Here is a 20,108-nt window from a genome sequence, read left to right on the forward strand (position 1 = left end):
AAAAGCAAATGGATTTATATGTAGCATTTATGGATCTGGAGAAGGCAAATGATAGAGTTGATAGAGATGCTCTGTGGAAGGTATTAAGAATATATGGTGTGGGAGGCAAGTTTTTAGAAGCAGTGAAAAGTTTTTATCAAGGATGTAAGGCATGTGTACGTGTAGGAAGAGAGGAAAGTGATTGGTTCTCAGTGAATGTAGGTTTGCGGCAGGGGTGTGTGATGTCTCCATGGTTGTTTAGTTTGTTTATGGATGGGGTTTTTAGGGAGGTGAATGCAAGAGTTTTAGTAAGAGGGGCAAGTATACAGTCAGTTGTGGATGAGAGAGCTTGGGAAGCGAGTCAGTTGTTGTTCGCTGATGAGACAGCGCTGGTGGCTGATTCATGTGCGAAACTGCAGAAGCTGGTGACTGAGTTTGGTGAAGTGTGTGAAAGAAGAAAGCTGAGAGTAAATGTGAGTAAGAGTAAGGTTATTAGGTACAGTAGGGTTGAGGGACAAGTCAATTGGGAGGTAAGTTTGAATGGAGAAAAACTGGAGGAAGTGTTTTAAGTATCTGAGAGTGGATTTGGCAGTGGATGGAACCATGGAAGTGGAAGTGAATCATTGGGTGGGGGAGGGGGCGAAAATTCTGGGAGCCTTGAAGAATGTGTGGAAGTCGAGAACATTATCTTGGAAAGCAAAAATGGGTATGTTTGAAGGAATAGTGGTTCCAACAATGTTATATGGCTGTGAGGTGTGGGCTATGGATAGAGTTGTGTGGGGGAGAGTGGATGTGCTGGAAACGAGATGTTTGAGGACAATATGTGGTGTAGGGTGGTTTGATCGAGTCAGTAATAATAGGCTAAGAGAGATGTGTGGTAATAAAAAGAGTGTGGTTGAGAGAACAGGAGAGGGTGTTTTGAAATGGTTTGGTCACATGGAGAGAATGAGTGAGGAAAGATTGACCAAGAGGATATATGTGTCAGAGGTGGAGGGAACGAGGAGAAGTGGAAGACCAAATTGGAGGTGGAAAGATGGAGTGAAAAAGATTTTGAGTGATCGGGGCCTGAACATGCAGGAGGGTGAAAGGCGTGCAAGGAATAGAGTGAATTGGAACGATGTGGTATGCCGGGGTCGACGTGCTGTCAATGGATTGAATCAGGGCATGTGAAGCGTCTGGGGTAAACCATGGAAAGTTCTGTGGGCTTGGATGTGGAAAGGGAGCTGTGGTTTCGGAGCATTATCACATGACAGCTAGAGACTGAGTGTGAATGAATGTGGCCTTTGTTGTCTTTTCCTAGCACTACCTCGTGCACATAAGGGGGGATGGGGTTGTTATTTCATGTGTGGCGGGGTGGCGATGGGAATGAATAAAGGTAGACAGTATGAATTATGTACATGTGTATATATGTATATGTCTGTGTGTGTATATATATGTATACGTTGAGATGTATAGGTATATATATTTGCGTGTGTGGACGTGTATGTATATATATGTGTATGTGGGTGGGTTGGGCCATTCTTTCGTCTGTTTCCTTGCGCTTCCTTGCTAACGCAGGAGACAGCGACAAAGCAAAATAAATATGAAATAAATAAGAAGGACTTGTATGTTGCATTAAGGAATAGGAAAAAGCTTATGATAGGGTTGATAGAAATGCTTTGTGGATGGTGTTACAAATATATGGTGTGGAAGAAAACCTACTATATGATGTGAAGTTTTGATTCAGAGTGTATGGCTTGTGTGTGATTGGGTAGAGAAGAATCTGAGTGGATGCTGGTGAAGGTGGTTCTGTATTCAGGGTGAATGATGTTGCCATGTATCCTTAATTTGTTTATGGATTGGTTGTAGAGGGAGGTGAGTGCAGAGGACTTGAAGAAAAGAGCAAATTTGCAGTCTTAGTGTTGGAGTGTGTGTGTGGAAGAAAAAGGTTGAGAGCAAATGTGAATAAAATCAAGGTTATTAGGTTTAGCAATGAAGAGAGACAGGTTATTTGTAATGTGAGTTTGAATGGAGAGAACTTTTAGGGAATAGAGTTTTTAGGTACCTAGGAATGGATTTAGAGTGGCAGCTAAATTGAATCATATGAATGTGTATAAGAAGGGTCACTGTCTTTCAGGGCAGAGATGGGTATGTTTGATGGTACAGTAGTCATGTTGGTGTTATATGGATGCAGAGTGTGGGCCAAAAATAGAAATGTCATGTTGGTGTTATATGGATGCAGAGTGTGGGCCAAAAATAGAAATGTAAAGTAGAGAGTGGATTTATTGGGAATCCTTATGTACAGTATGGGGTTTATGGAGGTTTGATTGAATAGCAGATGGCAGGTTTAAAGAGAGTTTTGGTACAAAAAACATCATGTTCCTACGAATACCTGCCTACCTACTGGTACTTCTGTGAGAGAGTTGAAGAGGGTGTTCTAAATTGGTTAGACACATGGAGAGGATGACTAAGACGGTATACATGTCAGATGTGAAGGGAACAAGGGAAATGGGAAGCCCAAGAGGAGATGGAAGGATGGAGTGAAAAATGTGTGTGTTTAGTCCATGAACATGCAGGAGGGTATGAGGCATACATGAGATAGAGGGAAAAGAGAATTGTGCTACTCAGAGTATAATTTGTTGTGAATAGACTGAACCAGGGCATATGAAGTGGTCAGGGTAACCACAGAAATTCTGCTGGCCCTAGTTTTTTATAGGGAGCTATAGTTTCAATTTAACAAGTGAGGCCATTTGTTCATCTTTACCGGGCATTACCTCACCATTGCGGAAACATTGAACGTAAATGAAATATGAATATATATCTATGTATATATACACCTATAGTTTTCTCCTCATCCTTCTCATTTTTTTAATGGTAAGTAATATCCCGATTTCATCCATGTATCCATTTGATATATTGTATGTTTTTTTGCAGCCACCCCCACAACCTACAGATGGAACAAACAACAGCAGTTTAAGCCATAATGAGGTCCAGTACTTTGTGGGAGATTTTGTTTATCTCTCACCCCCTGATAAGGTAAGATTGCATATATTGTTACTTAGATGAGTATGAAAGGTTAAGGGCATGCAGCAATAAATCAAATAGCCATGATGTTTGGGAATGGATGACTCTAAATTGATATATGGGGTGAGCGAATGGTCAGTGTACTTTTACCATAGACGATGAATATATTCAAAGAATCTCTTTGTACATAAACAAACACATTTCCCTAAATCAAGATAAAAAATGTTGGGAATGGCCCCCACATGCCCGTAGACATGCATCTATGTGCCTTACCGTGTTTTACATAACTTACCTTATTTACAAAGACATGAGACATATCTGTTGGTGAAATTTTCCTGATGAAATTTACCATGACTTCTTTCAGTTCAGTGAGTGTGAGGATTGTCTTTGTAAACTGTACCTTTCATTGCCCCAAGGCCAATTATCAGGGGTGTAAGATCTGGCGACCATGGTGGCCAAATATCCTTTGAATTTTTCTGTTTCTCAGCACATCACCCAGTAGCTTCATAAAGACATGAGCTCTGTTTGCAGTAGCACCGTTGTGTGGGAAGGAGCTTTGGGCAGTTTCATCATTTAAATGCCCAATGAAGGGGCAAAGAATCAGTTCTCAGTAACATTCCAATTTGATTATGTCATTGAAGAATATATTGCCGTTTATCTGCGAGACAGTGACAAAGCAAAATAAATAAATAAATAAATATTATCTGCTTTTGTGATATGGCACACCACACACCAACCTTTTGATCATGTGGTGGTGTCTCCTTGATCCCATTATTCGCCAACCAGATGCAACTGTTTGGAGTGTTGACATAACCAGAAAAATGAAACCACACCTCATCAGTAAAGAATGTGGCATCCAGAATTTCCTCATCATTGGCAGTTTCAAAGTCTTGATATTGTCCCATTCTTTCAGTTCATACACTGATGTTATCTTGTAAGGATGCAGCTACAACTGCTTTTTCAGCAATCTACATGAGCTGCTACACATACAAGACTTCCATCTGCTGTCCCAGTTCATAAACTGACTTTTTCTGGCTTTCCATTATGTGATTCGAAATAGCCAATATGTTCTCTGTTGCTACAGCTAACCTTCTGATCTTGTCATTTCATTAACTGGTCCCATTTCATGAAATTTTGGCAGTTAACTGCTGCACTGCATTGTGATGTGGTATGGGAGTGTCGAGATACCTCTCAGGAAACTTCTGTTGAATTTTTGTGTATATTGGTCTGCATTGTGTAACACTTGTTCCACCAAAACCACTTGAACCTCGTGCAACAAAACCATTTTCACATTAACACATGTTAGCATCTGGACATGTTTGCATTCAAAGAAACTATTAGATGACCTTGTGTGAGGAAGAAGGGGGAGGAGGTGGGGTGTCGGTGATACCCTATGTTTGAAAAGTCATGTAAACCATTTGTTGTAACAGTAATACTAAGAATGAGACTTTTATTATGTATAGTATAGGTGCACAGTGACTTTTAGCTTAACTGGTATTGTGGTGTTCTTTCAGTCCTTTCATGGCTTTGGAGTACAAGATATTTCCTTTATGTTAATTTTTGTAATAAAATGTGCAACAAATTGACACATATATCCTCTTTGTCATTCTTTCCTCACTCATTCTCTCCATGTGTCAAAACTATTTCAACATGCCCCCTTGTACTCTCTCAACGACAGACTTTTTATTACCACACATCTCTCTTACCCTTTCATTACTTACTTGATCAAACCACCGTACCCCTCATGTTGTCCTCAAACATTACACATGACAGCTAGAGACTCAGTGTGAACAAATGTGGCCTTTTTTGTCTTTTCCTAGTGCTACCCTGTACATGCATGGGGGTGAGGGGAGGGGGTGCTATTTCATGTGTGGCGGGGTGGCGACAGGAACAGATGAAGGTAGCAAGTATGAATATTTACGTGTGTATATATGTATGTATATGTCTGTTTATGTATATGTATGTATACATTGAAATGTATAGGTATGTATATGTACATGGGTGGGCATTTATGTATATACATATGTTTGTGCTATTTTGTGTGTGGCTGGGTGGCAACAGGAATGGATGAAGGCAGCAAGTATGAATATGTACATGTGTATATATATGTAGATATCTGTGTATGTATATGTATGTATACGTTGAAATGTATAGGTATGTATATGTGCATGGATGGGCGTTTATGTATATACATGTGTAGGTAGAGGTAGAGGTAGGAACATTAGGTAGAGGTAGGGAGTGGGAATATTAGGCAGGAGCATTTGAAAGCAGTAGTCAGTATGAACATTAGGTGGGAACCTCTGCAAACACTGCATTAGTTGTCCTCTACTAGTAGCCTATTGAGGGTGAGGCACTAAAGGTTAAGAAGCAGTACTGAAGTTCACTGGTTACGGAGACTCTTTTGTTGTGGCCACCCCCTTGAGGGAGCTCCGACTGGGAACAGACATCAATGATATAAACATATAAATAGGTACTTTTGGAAAAGACTGTTTTACAAATTGATAAGTTTATGTATATTTTGATAATGTTGCCCCAAAAAGTTTCTCAGTATGACTGATTTTGTGTGCATTTTCTTTTTTTTTTTTTTTTTGCACTTGAGTAAATGTTTTTTTTTGTCTCATCTTGTTCATCACAGAGATGTACACACCATTATAAGAAAAGAGATTCTCGCAATTACTGATGTCAAGTAGATCTTGGCAAAATGCCTCATGTTCTAAGATCAGAAATTCTATAAGTATAAAACATGAACCTTACAGTCTATCACTCAATTTAACGTTGTTTAGAATGAGCACTTCATGTGGTGTATGTGAATTCAATTCTTGGTACTGCAAGTATTTTGTGACTTACAGTTTTAGCAGATTTTTACAGAAAGTTTTAATACAGAATATTTCAAGACATAGTTACTTTGCAGATAGGGGATAGGGGAGAAAGAATACTTCCCACGTATTCCCTGCGTGTCGTAGAAGATGACTAAAAGGGGAGGGAGCGGGTGGCTGGAAATCCTCCCCTCTCGCTTTTTTTAATTTTCCAAAAGAAGGAACAGAGAAGGGGGCCAAGTGAGGATAATCCCTCAAAGGCCCAGTCCTCTGTTCTTAACGCTACCTCACTAACGCGGGAAATGGTGAATAGTATGAAAAAATATATATATATATATATATATATATATATATATATATATATATATATATATATATATATTTTTGCCGCTGTCTCCCGCGTTTGCGAGGTAGCGCAAGGAAACAGACGAAAGAAATGGCCCAACCCACCCCCATACACATGTATATACATACGTCCACACACGCAAATATACATACCTACACAACTTTCCATGGTTTACCCCAGACGCTTCACATGCCCTGATTCAATCCACTGACAGCACGTCAACCCCGGTATACCACATCGATCCAATTCACTCTATTCCTTGCCCTCCTTTCACCCTCCTGCATGTTCAGGCCCCGATCACACAAAATCTTTTTCACTCCATCTTTCCACCTCCAATTTGGTCTCCCACTTCTCCTCGTTCCCTCCACCTCTGACACATATATCCTCTTGGTCAATCTTTCCTCACTCATTCTCTCCATGTGCCCAAACCATTTCAAAACACCCTCTTCTGCTCTCTCAACCACGCTCTTTTTATTTCCACACATCTCTCTTACCTTTTCGTTACTTACTCGATCAAACCACCTCACACCACACATTGTCCTCAAACATCTCATTTCCAGCACATCCATCCTCCTGCGCACAACTCTATCCATAGCCCATGCCTCGCAACCATACAACATTGTTGGAACCACTATTCCTTCAAACATACCCATTTTTGCTTTCCGAGATAATGTTCTCGACTTCCACACATTCTTCAAGGCTCCCAGAATTTTCGCCCCCTCCCCCATCCTATGATCCACTTCCGCTTCCATGGTTCCATCCGCTGCCAGATCCACTCCCAGATATCTAAAACTCTTTGCTTCCTCCAGTTTTTCTCCATTCAAACTTACCTCCCAATTGACTTATATATATATATATATATATATATAAGAGAGGAAAGTGATTGGTTCTCAGTGAATGTAGGTTTGCGGCAGGGGTGTGTGATGTCTCCATGGTTGTTTAATTTGTTTATGGATGGGGTTGTTAGGGAGGTAAATGCAAGAGTCCTGGAAAGAGGGGCAAGTATGAAGTCTGTTGGGGATGAGAGAGCTTGGGAAGTGAGTCAGTTGTTGTTCGCTGATGATACAGCGCTGGTGGCTGATTCATGTGAGAAACTGCAGAAGCTGGTGACTGAGTTTGGTAAAGTGTGTGGAAGAAGAAAGTTAAGAGTAAATGTGAATAAGAGCAAGGTTATTAGGTACAGTAGGGTTGAGGGTCAAGTCAATTGGGAGGTGAGTTTGAATGGAGAAAAACTGGAGGAAGTGAAGTGTTTTAGATATCTGGGAGTGGATCTGTCAGCGGATGGAACCATGGAAGCGGAAGTGGATCATAGGGTGGGGGAGGGGGCGAAAATTTTGGGAGCCTTGAAAAATGTGTGGAAGTCGAGAACATTATCTCGGAAAGCAAAAATGGGTATGTTTGAAGGAATAGTGGTTCCAACAATGTTGTATGGTTGCGAGGCGTGGGCTATGGATAGAGTTGTGCGCAGGAGGATGGATGTGCTGGAAATGAGATGTTTGAGGACAATGTGTGGTGTGAGGTGGTTTGATCGAGTAAGTAACGTAAGGGTAAGAGAGATGTGTGGAAATAAAAAGAGCGTGGTTGAGAGAGCAGAAGAGGGTGTTTTGAAATGGTTTGGGCACATGGAGAGAATGAGTGAGGAAAGATTGACCAAGAGGATATATGTGTCGGAGGTGGAGGGAACGAGGAGAAGAGGGAGACCAAATTGGAGGTGGAAAGATGGAGTGAAAAAGATTTTGTGTGATCGGGGCCTGAACATGCAGGAGGGTGAAAGGAGGGCAAGGAATAGAGTGAATTGGAGCGATGTGGTATACAGGGTTTGACGTGCTGTCAGTGGATTGAATCAAGGCATGTGAAGCTCTGGGGTAAACCATGGAAAGCTGTGTAGGTATGTATATTTGCGTGTGTGGACGTGTGTATGTACATGTGTATGGGGGGGGGGTTGGACCATTTCTTTCGTCTGTTTCCTTGCGCTACCTCGCAAACGCGGGAGACAGCGACAAAGTATAAGAAAAAAAAAAAAAAAAAAAAAAAAATATATATATATATATATATATATATATATATATATATATATATATATATATATACCTCTGTAATTTGAGCACTCACTCTTATCCCCTTTGCCTTTGTACAATGGCACTATGCACGCATTCCGCCAATCCTCAGGCACCTCACCATGAGTCATACATACATTAAATAACCTTACCAACCAGTCAACAATACAGTCACCCCCTTTTTTAATAAATTCCACTGCAATACCATCCAAACCTGCTGCCTTGCCGGCTTTCATCTTCCGCAAAGCTTTCACTACCTCTTCTCTGTTTAACAAATCATTTTCCCTAACCCTCTCACTTTGCACACCACCTCGACCAAAATACCCTATATCTGCCACTCTATCATCAAACACATTCAGCAAACCTTCAAAATACTCACTCCATCTCCTTCTCACATCACCACTACTTGTTATCACCTCCCCATTTGCGCCCTTCACTGAAGTTCCCATTTGCTTCCTTGTCTTACGCACTTTATTTACCTCCTTCCAGAACATCTTTTTATTCTCCCTAAAATTTAATGATACTCTCTCACCCCAACTCTCATTTGCCCTTTTTTTCACCTCTTGCACCTTTCTCTTGACCTCCTGTCTCTTTCTTTTATACATCTCCCACTCAATTGCATTTTTTCCCTGCAAAAATCGTCCAAATGCCTCTCTCTTCTCTTTCACTAATACTCTTACTTCTACATCCCACCACTCACTACCCTTTCTAATCAACCCAGTTTGTTGAGTATTCCTGGTAAATTATATGGGAGGGTATTGATTGAGAGGGTGAAGGCATGTACAGAGCATCAGATTGGGGAAGAGCAGTGTGGTTTCAGAAGTGGTAGAGGATGTGTGGATCAGGTGTTTGCTTTGAAGAATGTATGTGAGAAATACTTAGAAAAGTAAATGGATTTGTATGTAGCATTTATGGATCTGGAGAAGGCATATGATAGAGTTGATAGAGATGCTCTGTGGAAGGTATTAAGAATATATGGTGTGGGAGGCAAGTTGTTTGAAGCAGTGAAAAGTTTTTATCGAGGATGTAAGGCATGTGTACGTGTAGGAAGAGAGGAAAGTGATTGGTTCTCAGTGAATGTAGGTTTGCGGCAGGGATGTGTGATGTCTCCATGGTTGTTTAATTTGTTTATGGATGGGGTTGTTAGGGAGGTAAATGCAAGAGTTTTGGAAAGAGGGGCAAGTATGAAGTCTGTTGGGGATGAGAGAGCTTGGGAAGTGAGTCAGTTGTTGTTCGCTGATGATACAGCGCTGGTGGCTGATTCATGTGAGAAACTGCAGAAGCTGGTGACTGAGTTTGGTAAAGTGTGTGGAAGAAGAAAGTTAAGAGTAAATGTGAATAAGAGCAAGGTTATTAGGTACAGTAGGGTTGAGGGTCAAGTCAATTGGGAGGTGAGTTTGAATGGAGAAAAACTGGAGGAAGTGAAGTGTTTTAGATATCTGGGAGTGGATCTGGCAGCGGATGGAACCATGGAAGCGGAAGTGGATCATAGGGTGGGGGAGGGGGCGAAAATTCTGGGGGCCTTGAAGAATGTGTGGAAGTCGAGAACATTCTTGGAAAGCAAAAATGGGTATGTTTGAAGGAATAGTGGTTCCAGCAATGTTGTATGGTTGCGAGGCGTGGGCTATGGATAGAGTTGTGCGCAGGAGGATGGATGTGCTGGAAATGAGATGTTTGAGGACAATGTGTGGTGTGAGGTGGTTTGATCGAGTGAGTAACGTAAGGGTAAGAGAGATGTGTGGAAATAAAAAGAGCGTGGTTGAGAGAGCAGAAGAGGGTGTTTTGAAGTTTAGAAGATGAGTGAGGAAAGATTGACCAAGAGGATATATGTGTCGGAGGTGGAGGGAGCAAGGAGGAGAGGGAGACCAAATTGGAGGTGGAAAGATGGAGTGAAAAAGATTTTGTGTGATCGGGGCCTGAACATGCAGGAGGGTGAAAGGAGGGCAAGGAATAGAGTGAATTGGAGCGATGTGGTATACCGGGGTTGACGTGCTGTCAGTGGATTGAATCAAGGCATGTGAAGCGTCTGGGGTAAACCATGGAAAGCTGTGTAGGTATGTATATTTGCGTGTGTGGACGTATGTATATACATGTGTATGGGGGGGGTTGGGCCATTTCTTTCGTCTGTTTCCTTGCGCTACCTCGCAAACGCGGGAGACAGCGACAAAGTATAAAAAAAAAAATATATATATATATATATATATATATATATATATATATATATATATATATATATATATATTTATATATATATCGCTACCTCGCTAATGCGGGAAATGGCGAATAGTATGAAAAAAAAAAATATATATATATATATATATATATATATATATATATATATATATATATATTTTCTTGTCAAAACACCATGTATGAAAACTATCACTCCAGTAACACAACTATAAACATTTACTTCCCCTTTAAAAAAGTTCTGGGGAAGTCGTGTCTCGATACACTGTGGGACACTCTACCACCTGGCGAGGTTTGTGTTGCAATGGTTCTTGATTCACAAACGTAGTAGCATCACCCCATTATGATGGTTCTTCTCATGCTGGCCAAATCCTGCTTCAGCAGTGCTTGTTCACTAGAGATCCTTCCAAGTCAGTCAGTCACTACTGTGGTTGGCACGGTCACATCACGATCATCACTCGTTCCCTCATGGTAAATATCTTCATCAGTTCTGCCTGTGGGTGAACTTGGAAAAAAAATGTAGCTTAGACATTGAAGCTTATTGATACAGTGGTTAAATTGATGAGAACTACTATTGACGTATGTGTAAATAAATTATACATTTCCCTTTTCCATAGCCAGAGGTTGAACCATTATGTGACATTCATTTTCTCATTTCATTTCAAGCTAGAAGTTTCAGTTTTCTGAATTATTTCTTACTTTTACATATGTATATATATGTATATGTGTGTGTGTGTGTATATGTGCGTGTGTATGTGTATGTATATATATATATTATGTATATATATATGTATATATATATATAGTCGTAGAAAGCGCCTAGAGGGGACGGGAGCGGGGGGCCAGAAATCCTCCCCTCCTTGTATTTTTTTAACTTTCTAAAATGGGAAACAGAAGAAGGAGTCACGCGGGGAGTGCTCATCCTCCTCGAAGGCTCAGAGTGGGGTGCCTAAATGTGTGTGAATGTAATCAAGATGTGAAAGAAGGAGAGATAGGCAGTATGTTTGAGGAAAGGAACCTGGATGTCTTGGCTCTGAGTGAAACGAAGCTCAAGGGTAAAGGGGAAGAGTGGTTTGGGAATGTCTTGGGAGTAAAGTCAGGGGTTAGTGAGAGGACAAGAGCAAGGGAAGGAGTAGCACTACTCCTGAAACAGGAGTTGTGGGAGTATGTGATAGAATGTAAGAAAGTAAATTCTCGATTAATATGGGTAAAACTGAAAGTTGATGGAGAGAGATGGGTGATTATTGGTGCATATGCACCTGGGCATGAGAAGAAAGATCATGAGAGGCAAGTGTTTTCGGAGCAGCTGAATGAGTGTGTTAGTGGTTTTGATGCACGAGACCGGGTTATAGTGATGGGTGATTTGAATGCAAAGGTGAGTAATGTGGCAGTTGATGGAATAATTGGTATACATGGGGTGTTCAGTGTTGTAAATGGAAATGGTGAAGAGCTTGTAGATTTATGTGCTGAAAAAGGACTGGTGATTGGGAATACCTGGTTTAATAAGCGAGATATACATAAGTATACTTATGTAAGTAGGAGAGATGGCCAGAGAGCGTTATTGGATTACATGTTAATTGACAGGCGCGTGAAAGAGAGACTCTTGGATGGTAATGTGCTGATAGGTGCAACTGGAGGGATGTCTGATCATTATCTTGTGGGGGCTAAGGTGAAGATTTGTATGGGTTTTCAGAAAAGAAGAGTGAATGTTGGGGTGAAGAGGGTGGTGAGAGTAAGTGAGCTTGGGAAGGAGACTTGTGTGAGGAAGTACCAGGAGAGACTGAGTACAGAATGGAAAAAGGTGAGAACAATGGAAGTAAGGGGAATGGGGGAGGAATGGGATGTATTTAGGGAATCAGTGATGGATTGCGCAAAAGATGCTTGTGGCATGAGAAGAGTGGGAGGTGGGTTGATTAGAAAGGGTAGTGAGTGGTGGGATGAAGAAGTAAGAGTATTAGTGAAAGAGAAGAGAGAGGCATTTGGACGATTTTTGCAGGGAAAAAATGCAATTGAGTGGGAGATGTATAAAAGAAAGAGACAGGAGGTCAAGAGAAAGGTGCAAGAGGTGGAAAAAAGGGCAAATGAGAGTTGGGGTGAGAGAGTATCATTAAATTTTAGGGAGAATAAAAAGATGTTCTGGAAGGAGGTAAATAAAGTGCGTAAGACAAGGGAGCAAATGGGAACTTCAGTGAAGGGCGCAAATGGGGAGGTGATAACAAGTAGTGGTGATGTGAGAAGGAGATGGAGTGAGTATTTTGAAGGTTTGTTGAATGTGTTTGATGATAGAGTGGCAGATATAGGGTGTTTTGGTCGAGGTGGTGTGCAAAGTGAGAGGGTTAGGGAAAATGATTTGGTAAAAAGAGAAGAGGTAGTAAAAGCTTTGCGGAAGATGAAAGCCGGCAAGGCAGCAGGTTTGGATGGTATTGCAGTGGAATTTATTAAAAAAGGAGGTGACTGTATTGTTGACTGGTTGGTAAGGTTATTTAATGTATGTATGACTCATGGTGAGGTGCCTGAGGATTGGCGGAATGCGTGCATAGTGCCATTGTACAAAGGCAAAGGGGATAAGAGTGAGTGCTCAAATTACAGAGGTATAAGTTTGTTGAGTATTCCTGGTAAATTATATGGGAGGGTATTGATTGAGAGGGTGAAGGCATGTACAGAGCATCAGATTGGGGAAGAGCAGTGTGGTTTCAGAAGTGGTAGAGGATGTGTGGATCAGGTGTTTGCTTTGAAGAATGTATGTGAGAAATACTTAGAAAAGCAAATGGATTTGTATGTAGCATTTATGGATCTGGAGAAGGCATATGATAGAGTTGATAGGGATGCTCTGTGGAAGGTATTAAGAATATATGGTGTGGGAGGCAAGTTGTTAGAAGCAGTGAAAAGTTTTTATCGAGGATGTAAGGCATGTGTACGTGTAGGAAGAGAGGAAAGTGATTGGTTCTCAGTGAATGTAGGTTTGTGGCAGGGGTGTGTGATGTCTCCATGGTTGTTTAATTTGTTTATGGATGGGGTTGTTAGGGAGGTGAATGCAAGAGTTTTGGAAAGAGGGGCAAGTATGAAGTCTGTTGGGGATGAGAGAACTTGGGAAGTGAGTCAGTTGTTGTTCGCTGATGATACAGCGCTGGTGGCTGATTCATGTGAGAAACTGCAGAAGCTGGTGACTGAGTTTGGTAAAGTGTGTGAAAGAAGAAAGTTAAGAGTAAATGTGAATAAGAGCAAGGTTATTAGGTACAGTAGGGTTGAGGGTCAAGTCAATTGGGAGGTGAGTTTGAATGGAGAAAAACTGGAGGAAGTGAAGTGTTTTAGATATCTGGGAGTGGATCTGGCAGCAGATGGAACCATGGAAGCGGAAGTGAATCATAGGGTGGGGGAGGGGGGCGAACGTTTTGGGAGCCTTGAAGAATGTGTGGAAGTCGAGAACATTATCTCTGAAATCAAAAATGGGTATGTTTGAAGGAATAGTGGTTCCAACAATTTAGTATGGTTGCGAGGTGTGGGCTATGGATAGAGTTGTGTGGAGGAGGGTGGATGTGCTGGAAATAAGATGTTTGAGGACAATATGTGGTATGAGGTGGTTTGATCGGGTAAGTAATGATAGGGTAAGAGAGGTGTGTGGCAATAAAAAGTGTGGTTGAGAGAGCAGAAGAGGGTGTTTTGAAATGGTTTGGTCACATGGAGAGAATGATTGAGGAAAGATTGACTAAGAGGATATATGTGTCAGAGGTGGAGGGAACGAGGAGAGGTGGGAGACCAAATTTTAGGTTGAAAGATGGAGTGAAAAAGATTTTGAGTGATTGGGGCCTGAACATGCAGGAGGGTGAAAGGCGTGCAAGGAATAGAGTGAATTGGAACGATGTGGTATACCAAGGTTGACATGCTGTCAATGGATTGAACCAGGGCATGCGAAGTGTCTGGGGTAACTGATGGAAAGTTCTGTGGTGCTTGGATGTGGAAAGGGAGCTGTGGTTTCGGTGCATTATTACATGACAGCTAGAGACTGAGTGTGAATGAATGTGGCCTTTGTTGTCTTTTCCTAACGCTACTTCGCACACATGAAGGGGGAGGGGGTTGTTATTTCATGTGTGGCGAGGTGGCGATGGGAATAAATAAATCAGACAGTGCGAATTATGTACATGTGTATATATGTATATGTCTGTGTATGTATATGTATATGTTGAGATGTATAGGAATGTATATTTGCGTGTGTGGACATGTATGTATATACATGTGTATGTGGGTGGGTTGGGCCATTCTTTCGTCTGTTTCCTTGCGCTAGCTCACTAACGCGGGAGACAGTGTGGGAGGAAAGTTGTTAGAAGCAGTGAAAAGTTTTTATCGAGGATGTAAGGCATGTGTACGTGTAGGAAGAGAGGAAAGTGATTGGTTCTCAGTGAATGTAGGTTTGCGGCAGGGGTGTGTGATGTCTCCATGGTTGTTTAATTTGTTTATGGATGGGGTTGTTAGGGAGGTAAATGCAAGAGTTTTGGAAAGAGGGGCAAGTATGAAGTCTGTTGGGGATGAGAGAGCTTGGGAAGTGAGTCAGTTGTTGTTCGCTGATGATACAGCGCTGGTGGCTGATTCATGTGAGAAACTGCAGAAGCTGGTGACTGAGTTTGGAAAAGTGTGTGGAAGAAGAAAGTTAAGAGTAAATGTGAATAAGAGCAAGGTTATTAGGTACAGTAGGGTTGAGGGTCAAGTCAATTGGGAGGTGAGTTTGAATGGAGAAAAACTGGAGGAAGTGAAGTGTTTTAGATATCTGGGAGTGGATCTGGCAGCGGATGGAACCATGGAAGCGGAAGTGGATCATAGGGTGGGGGAGGGGGCCGAAATCCTGGGGGCCTTGAAGAATGTGTGGAAGTCGAGAACATTATCTCGGAAAGCAAAAATGGGTATGTTTGAAGGAATAGTGGTTCCAACAATGTTGTATGGTTGCGAGGCGTGGGCTATGGATAGAGTTGTGCGCAGGAGGATGGATGTGCTGGAAATGAGATGTTTGAGGACAATGTGTGGTGTGAGGTGGTTTGATCGAGTGAGTAACGTAAGGGTAAGAGAGATGTGTGGAAATTAAAAGAGTGTGGTTGAGAGAGCAGAAGAGGGTGTTTTGAAGTGGTTTGGGCACATGGAGAGGATGAGTGAGGAAAGATTGACCAAGAGGATATATGTGTCGGAGGTGGAGGGAACAAGGAGAAGAGGGAGACCAAATTGGAGGTGGAAAGATGGAGTGAAAAAGATTTTGTGTGATCGGGGCCTGAACATGCAGGAGGGTGAAAGGAGGGCAAGGAATAGAGTGAATTGGAGCGATGTGGTATACCGGGGTTGACGTGCTGTCAGTGGATTGAAGTAGGGCATGTGAAGCGTCTGGGGTAAACCATGGAAAACTGTGTAGGTATGTACATTTGCGTGTGTGGACGTATGTATATACATGTGTATGGGGGGGGGGGTTGGGCCATTTCTTTCGTCTGTCTCCTTGCGCTACCTCGCAAACGCGGGAGACAGCGACAAAGTATAATAAAAAATAATAAATATATATATATATATATATATATATATATATATATATATATATATATATATATATATATATATATACACTGCGGCGAGGCGAGGCGACGCTGACACAATCACTGTCACAATATCACTTTTGCCTCCTTCCAAGCGTTGTTTCAGGGAATAATTCCGGGTTGCTGAAGTGCCGCATAGGCTGGCATGATAGCCCGGGCCATATCGAAGACGTTATGAGCCCGGCCGTTGTCCACAGATTTGAACGCAGCGTCGATTCATATTCCAAATTTCTCAGCAATTTCTTTAGCCAGCTGCTCAGACACCATGCGTTGATCTACCAGATCTACCTTGTTACCACACAAGATTATGTTTGGATTGTCACAGTAGGCATGAGTTTTTCTTGTCCAGCAGTGTCCCATAACTGTAGGTGGACACCTTGTGAACGACCCGAACCATCACCTCGATGAATTAGACGCTTCTCCCTAAAGTCAATGCCGACAGTGGAGATGAACTGTTGCTGGAAGACACCTTCTGTGTACTGATACAGGAAGCTTGTTTTGCCCACTCCAGAGTCCCCAAGTGCTAAGAACTTGATGAGGTAGTCATAATCTTTGCCACCACTCATTTTGTCTGATTATGATGTAAAATCTTCCTACGTCCACTTGAATTACCACTTCCCCAGAACTTTTTAAAGGGGAAAAAAATGTTTATAGTTGTGTTACTGGAGTGATAGTTTTCATGCATGGTGTTTTGACAAGAAAATAGTGAAGTTGGAGAAAAATGTAGCTTAGACATTGAAGCTTATTGATTCAGTGGTGAAATTGATGAGAACTGCTATTGACGTTTGTGTGAATAAATTGTACATTTCCTTTTCCATAGCCAGAGGTTGAACCATTATGTGACGTTCATTTTTTCATTCATTTCAAGCTAAAAGTTTGTTTTCTAAATTGTTTCTTACATTTTTCATATGTATATATATGTATGTGTGTGTGTGTGTGTGTATGTGCGTATGTGTGTGTATGTGTGTGTGTGTGTGTGTGTATATATATATATGTATATTATCCCTGGGGATAGGGGTGAAAGAATACTTCCCACGTATTCCTCGCGTGTCGTAGAAAGCGACTAGAGGGGACGGGAGCGGGGGGCCGGAAATCCTCCCCTCCTTGTATTAACTTTCTAAAATGGGAAACAGAAGAAGGAGTCACGCGGGGAGTGCTCATCCTCCTCGAAGGCTCAGAGTGGGGTGCCTAAATGTGTGTGGATGTAACCAAGATGTGAAAAAAGGAGAGATAGGTAGTATGTTTGAGGAAAGGAACCTGGATGTTTTGGCTCTGAGTGAAACGAAGCTCAAGGGTAAAGGGGAAGAGTGGTTTGGAAATGTCTGGGGAGTGAAGTCAGGGGTTAGTGAGAGGACAAGAGCAAGGGAAGGAGTAGCAATACTCCTGAAACAGGAGTTGTGGGAGTATGTGATAGAATGTAAGAAAGTAAATTCTCGATTAATATGGGTAAAATTGAAAGTTGATGGAGAGAGGTGGGTGATTATTGGTGCATATGCACCTGGGCATGAGAAGAAAGATCATGAGAGGCAAGTGTTTTGGGAGCAGCTAAATGAGTGTGTTAGCGGTTTTGATGCATGAGACCAGGTTATAGTGATGGGTGATTTGAATGCAAAGGTGAGTAATGTAGCAGTTGAGGGAATAATTGGTGTGCATGGGGTGTTCAGTGTTGTAAATGGAAATGGTGAGGAGCTTGTAGATTTATGTGCTGAAAAAGGACTGATGATTGGGAATACCTGGTTTAAAAAGCGAGATATACATAAGTATACTTATGTAAGTAGGAGAGATGGCCAGAGAGCGTTATTGGATTACGTGTTAATTGACAGGCGTGCGAAAGAGAGACTTTTGGATGTCAATGTGCTGAGAGGTGCAACTGGAGGGATGTCTGATCATTATCTTGTGGAGGCTAAGGTGAAGATTAGTATGGGTTTTCAGAAAAGAAGAGTGAATGTTGGGGTGAAGAAGGTGGTGAGAGTAAGTGAGCTTGGGAAGGAGACCTGTGTGAGGAAGTATCAGGAGAGACTGTGTACAGAATGGAAAAAGGTGAGAACAATGGAAGTAAGGGGAGTGGGGGAGGAATGGGATGTATTTAGGGAATCAGTGATGGATTGCGCGAAAGAAGCTTGTGGCATGAGAAGAGTGGGAGGTGGGCTGTTTAGAAAGGGTAGTGAGTGGTGGGATGAAGAAGTAAGAGTATTAGTGAAAGAGAAGAGAGAGGCATTTGGACGATTTTTGCAGGGAAAAAATGCAATTGAGTGGGAGAAGTATAAAAGAAAGAGACAGGAGGTCAAGAGAAAGGTGCAAGAGGTGAAAAAAAGGGCAAATGAGAATTGGGGTGAAAGACTATCAGTAAATTTTAGGGAGAATAAAAAGATGTTCTGGAAGGAGGTAAATAGGGTGCGTAAGACAAGGGAGCAAATGGGAACTTCAGTGAAGAGCGTAAATGGGGAGGTGATAACAAGTAGTGGTGATGTGAGAAGGAGATGGAATGAGTATTTTGAAGGTTTGTTGAATGTGTCTGATGACAGAGTGGCAGATATAGGGTGTTTGGGTCGAGGTGGTGTGCAAAGTGAGAGGGTTAGGGAAAATGATTTGGTAAACAGAGAAGAGGTAGTAAAAGCTTTGCGGAAGATGAAAGCCGGCAAGGCAGCAGGTTTGGATGGTATTGCAGTGGAATTTATTAAAAAAGGGGGTGACTGTATTGTTGACTGGTTGGTAAGGTTATTTAATGTATGTATGACTCATGGTGAGGTGCCTGAGGATTGGTGGAATGCGTGCATAGTGCCATTGTACAAAGGCAAAGGGGATAAGAGTGAGTGCTCAAATTACAGAGGTATAAGTTTGTTGAGTATTCCTGGTAAATTATATGGGAGGGTATTGATTGAGAGGGTGAAGGCAGGTACAGAGCATCAGATTGGGGAAGAGCAGTGTGGTTTCAGAAGTGGTAGAGGATGTGTGGATCAGGTGTTTGCTTTGAAGAATGTATGTGAGAAATACTTAGAAAAGCAAATGGATTTGTATGTAGCATTTATGGATCTGGAGAAGGCATATGTTAGAGTTGATAGAGATGCTCTGTGGAAGGTATTAAGAATATATGGTGTGGGAGGCAAGTTGTTAGAAGCAGTGAAAAGTTTTTATCGAGGATGTAAGGCATGTGTACGTGTAGGAAGAGAGGAAAGTGATTGGTTCTCAGTGAATGTAGGTTTGCGGCAGGGGTGTGTGATGTCTCCATGATTGTTTAATTTGTTTATGGATGGGGTTGTTAGGGAGGTAAATGCAAGAGTCTTGGAAAGAGGGGCATTGGGAAATGAGAGCTGATGGTTAAAAAAGGAGATATACATAAGTATATTATGTATGGGAGTGGATGGCCAGGAGACCATTGGCAGTAAGTGATTATTGCGGGGGTGCGAAAGAGAATTTGGATGAAAATGTGGAGAGGTCAACGAGGGATCTGAACAAAATGTATGTTTGAAGGAATGGTGAAGATTTATGGGTTTTAGATAGAAGAGTGAATTGGGGTGAAGAAGGGGTGAGAGTAATGAGTTGGAGGAAGACCTGTGTGAGGAAGTAAGGACGAGTAGTACAGAATGGAAAAATGGTGAAACAATGGAAGTGGGAGTGGGGGAGAATGGGATGTATTTAGGGAATCGTGTGGTTGCGCGAAAGAAGCTTGGGCATGAGAAGAGTGGGAGGTGGTGTTTGAAGGTAGGGTGGGGATGAAGAAGAGAGAAAGATTGAGGTGGAAGATGGAAGGAGAAGGATTTTGAGACGTGCTATTGCAGGAGAAAAAGAGGCAATTGAGTGGGAAGTATAAAAGAAGGAAGGAGGTCAAGGAAAGGTGCAAGAGGTGAAAAAAAGGCAATGAATTGAGGTGAAGGAATAAAATTTAGGAGATAAAAAGATGTTCTGAAGGAGGTAATAGGGTGCGAGACAAGGGAGCAAATGGGAATAGTGAGAGGGTAAATGGGAGGTTAACATATGTGGTGATGTGAAAGATGGAATGAGTCATTTGAAGTTGTAATGGGTGATGACAGAGTGGAGATAAAAAAGTAGTTGAGGTGGTGGAAGTATGAGGTTAGGAAAATATTTGGTAAAAAGAAGAGGTAATAAAAGCTTTGCGGAAGATGAAAGCCAAGCAGCAGTTTGGATGTAT

General features: G+C 41.8%; 1 protein-coding gene across 6 annotated transcripts in view; it reads left to right on the forward strand.

Moving 5' to 3' along the window:
* Positions 1–20,108, forward strand: part of polybromo (protein) — a 471,093-nt gene that overhangs the window by 234,034 nt on the left and 216,951 nt on the right. For all 6 annotated transcript variants that reach the window (XM_071691025.1, XM_071691026.1, XM_071691024.1 and 3 more), the window contains exon 18: positions 2,893–2,994. In XM_071691025.1, the coding sequence (XP_071547126.1) occupies positions 2,893–2,994 (102 nt within the window). The remainder of the gene's footprint in view (positions 1–2,892; positions 2,995–20,108) is intronic.

This window comes from Panulirus ornatus, chromosome 50, assembly GCF_036320965.1.
Source record: "Panulirus ornatus isolate Po-2019 chromosome 50, ASM3632096v1, whole genome shotgun sequence".
NCBI lineage: Eukaryota > Metazoa > Arthropoda > Malacostraca > Decapoda > Palinuridae > Panulirus > Panulirus ornatus.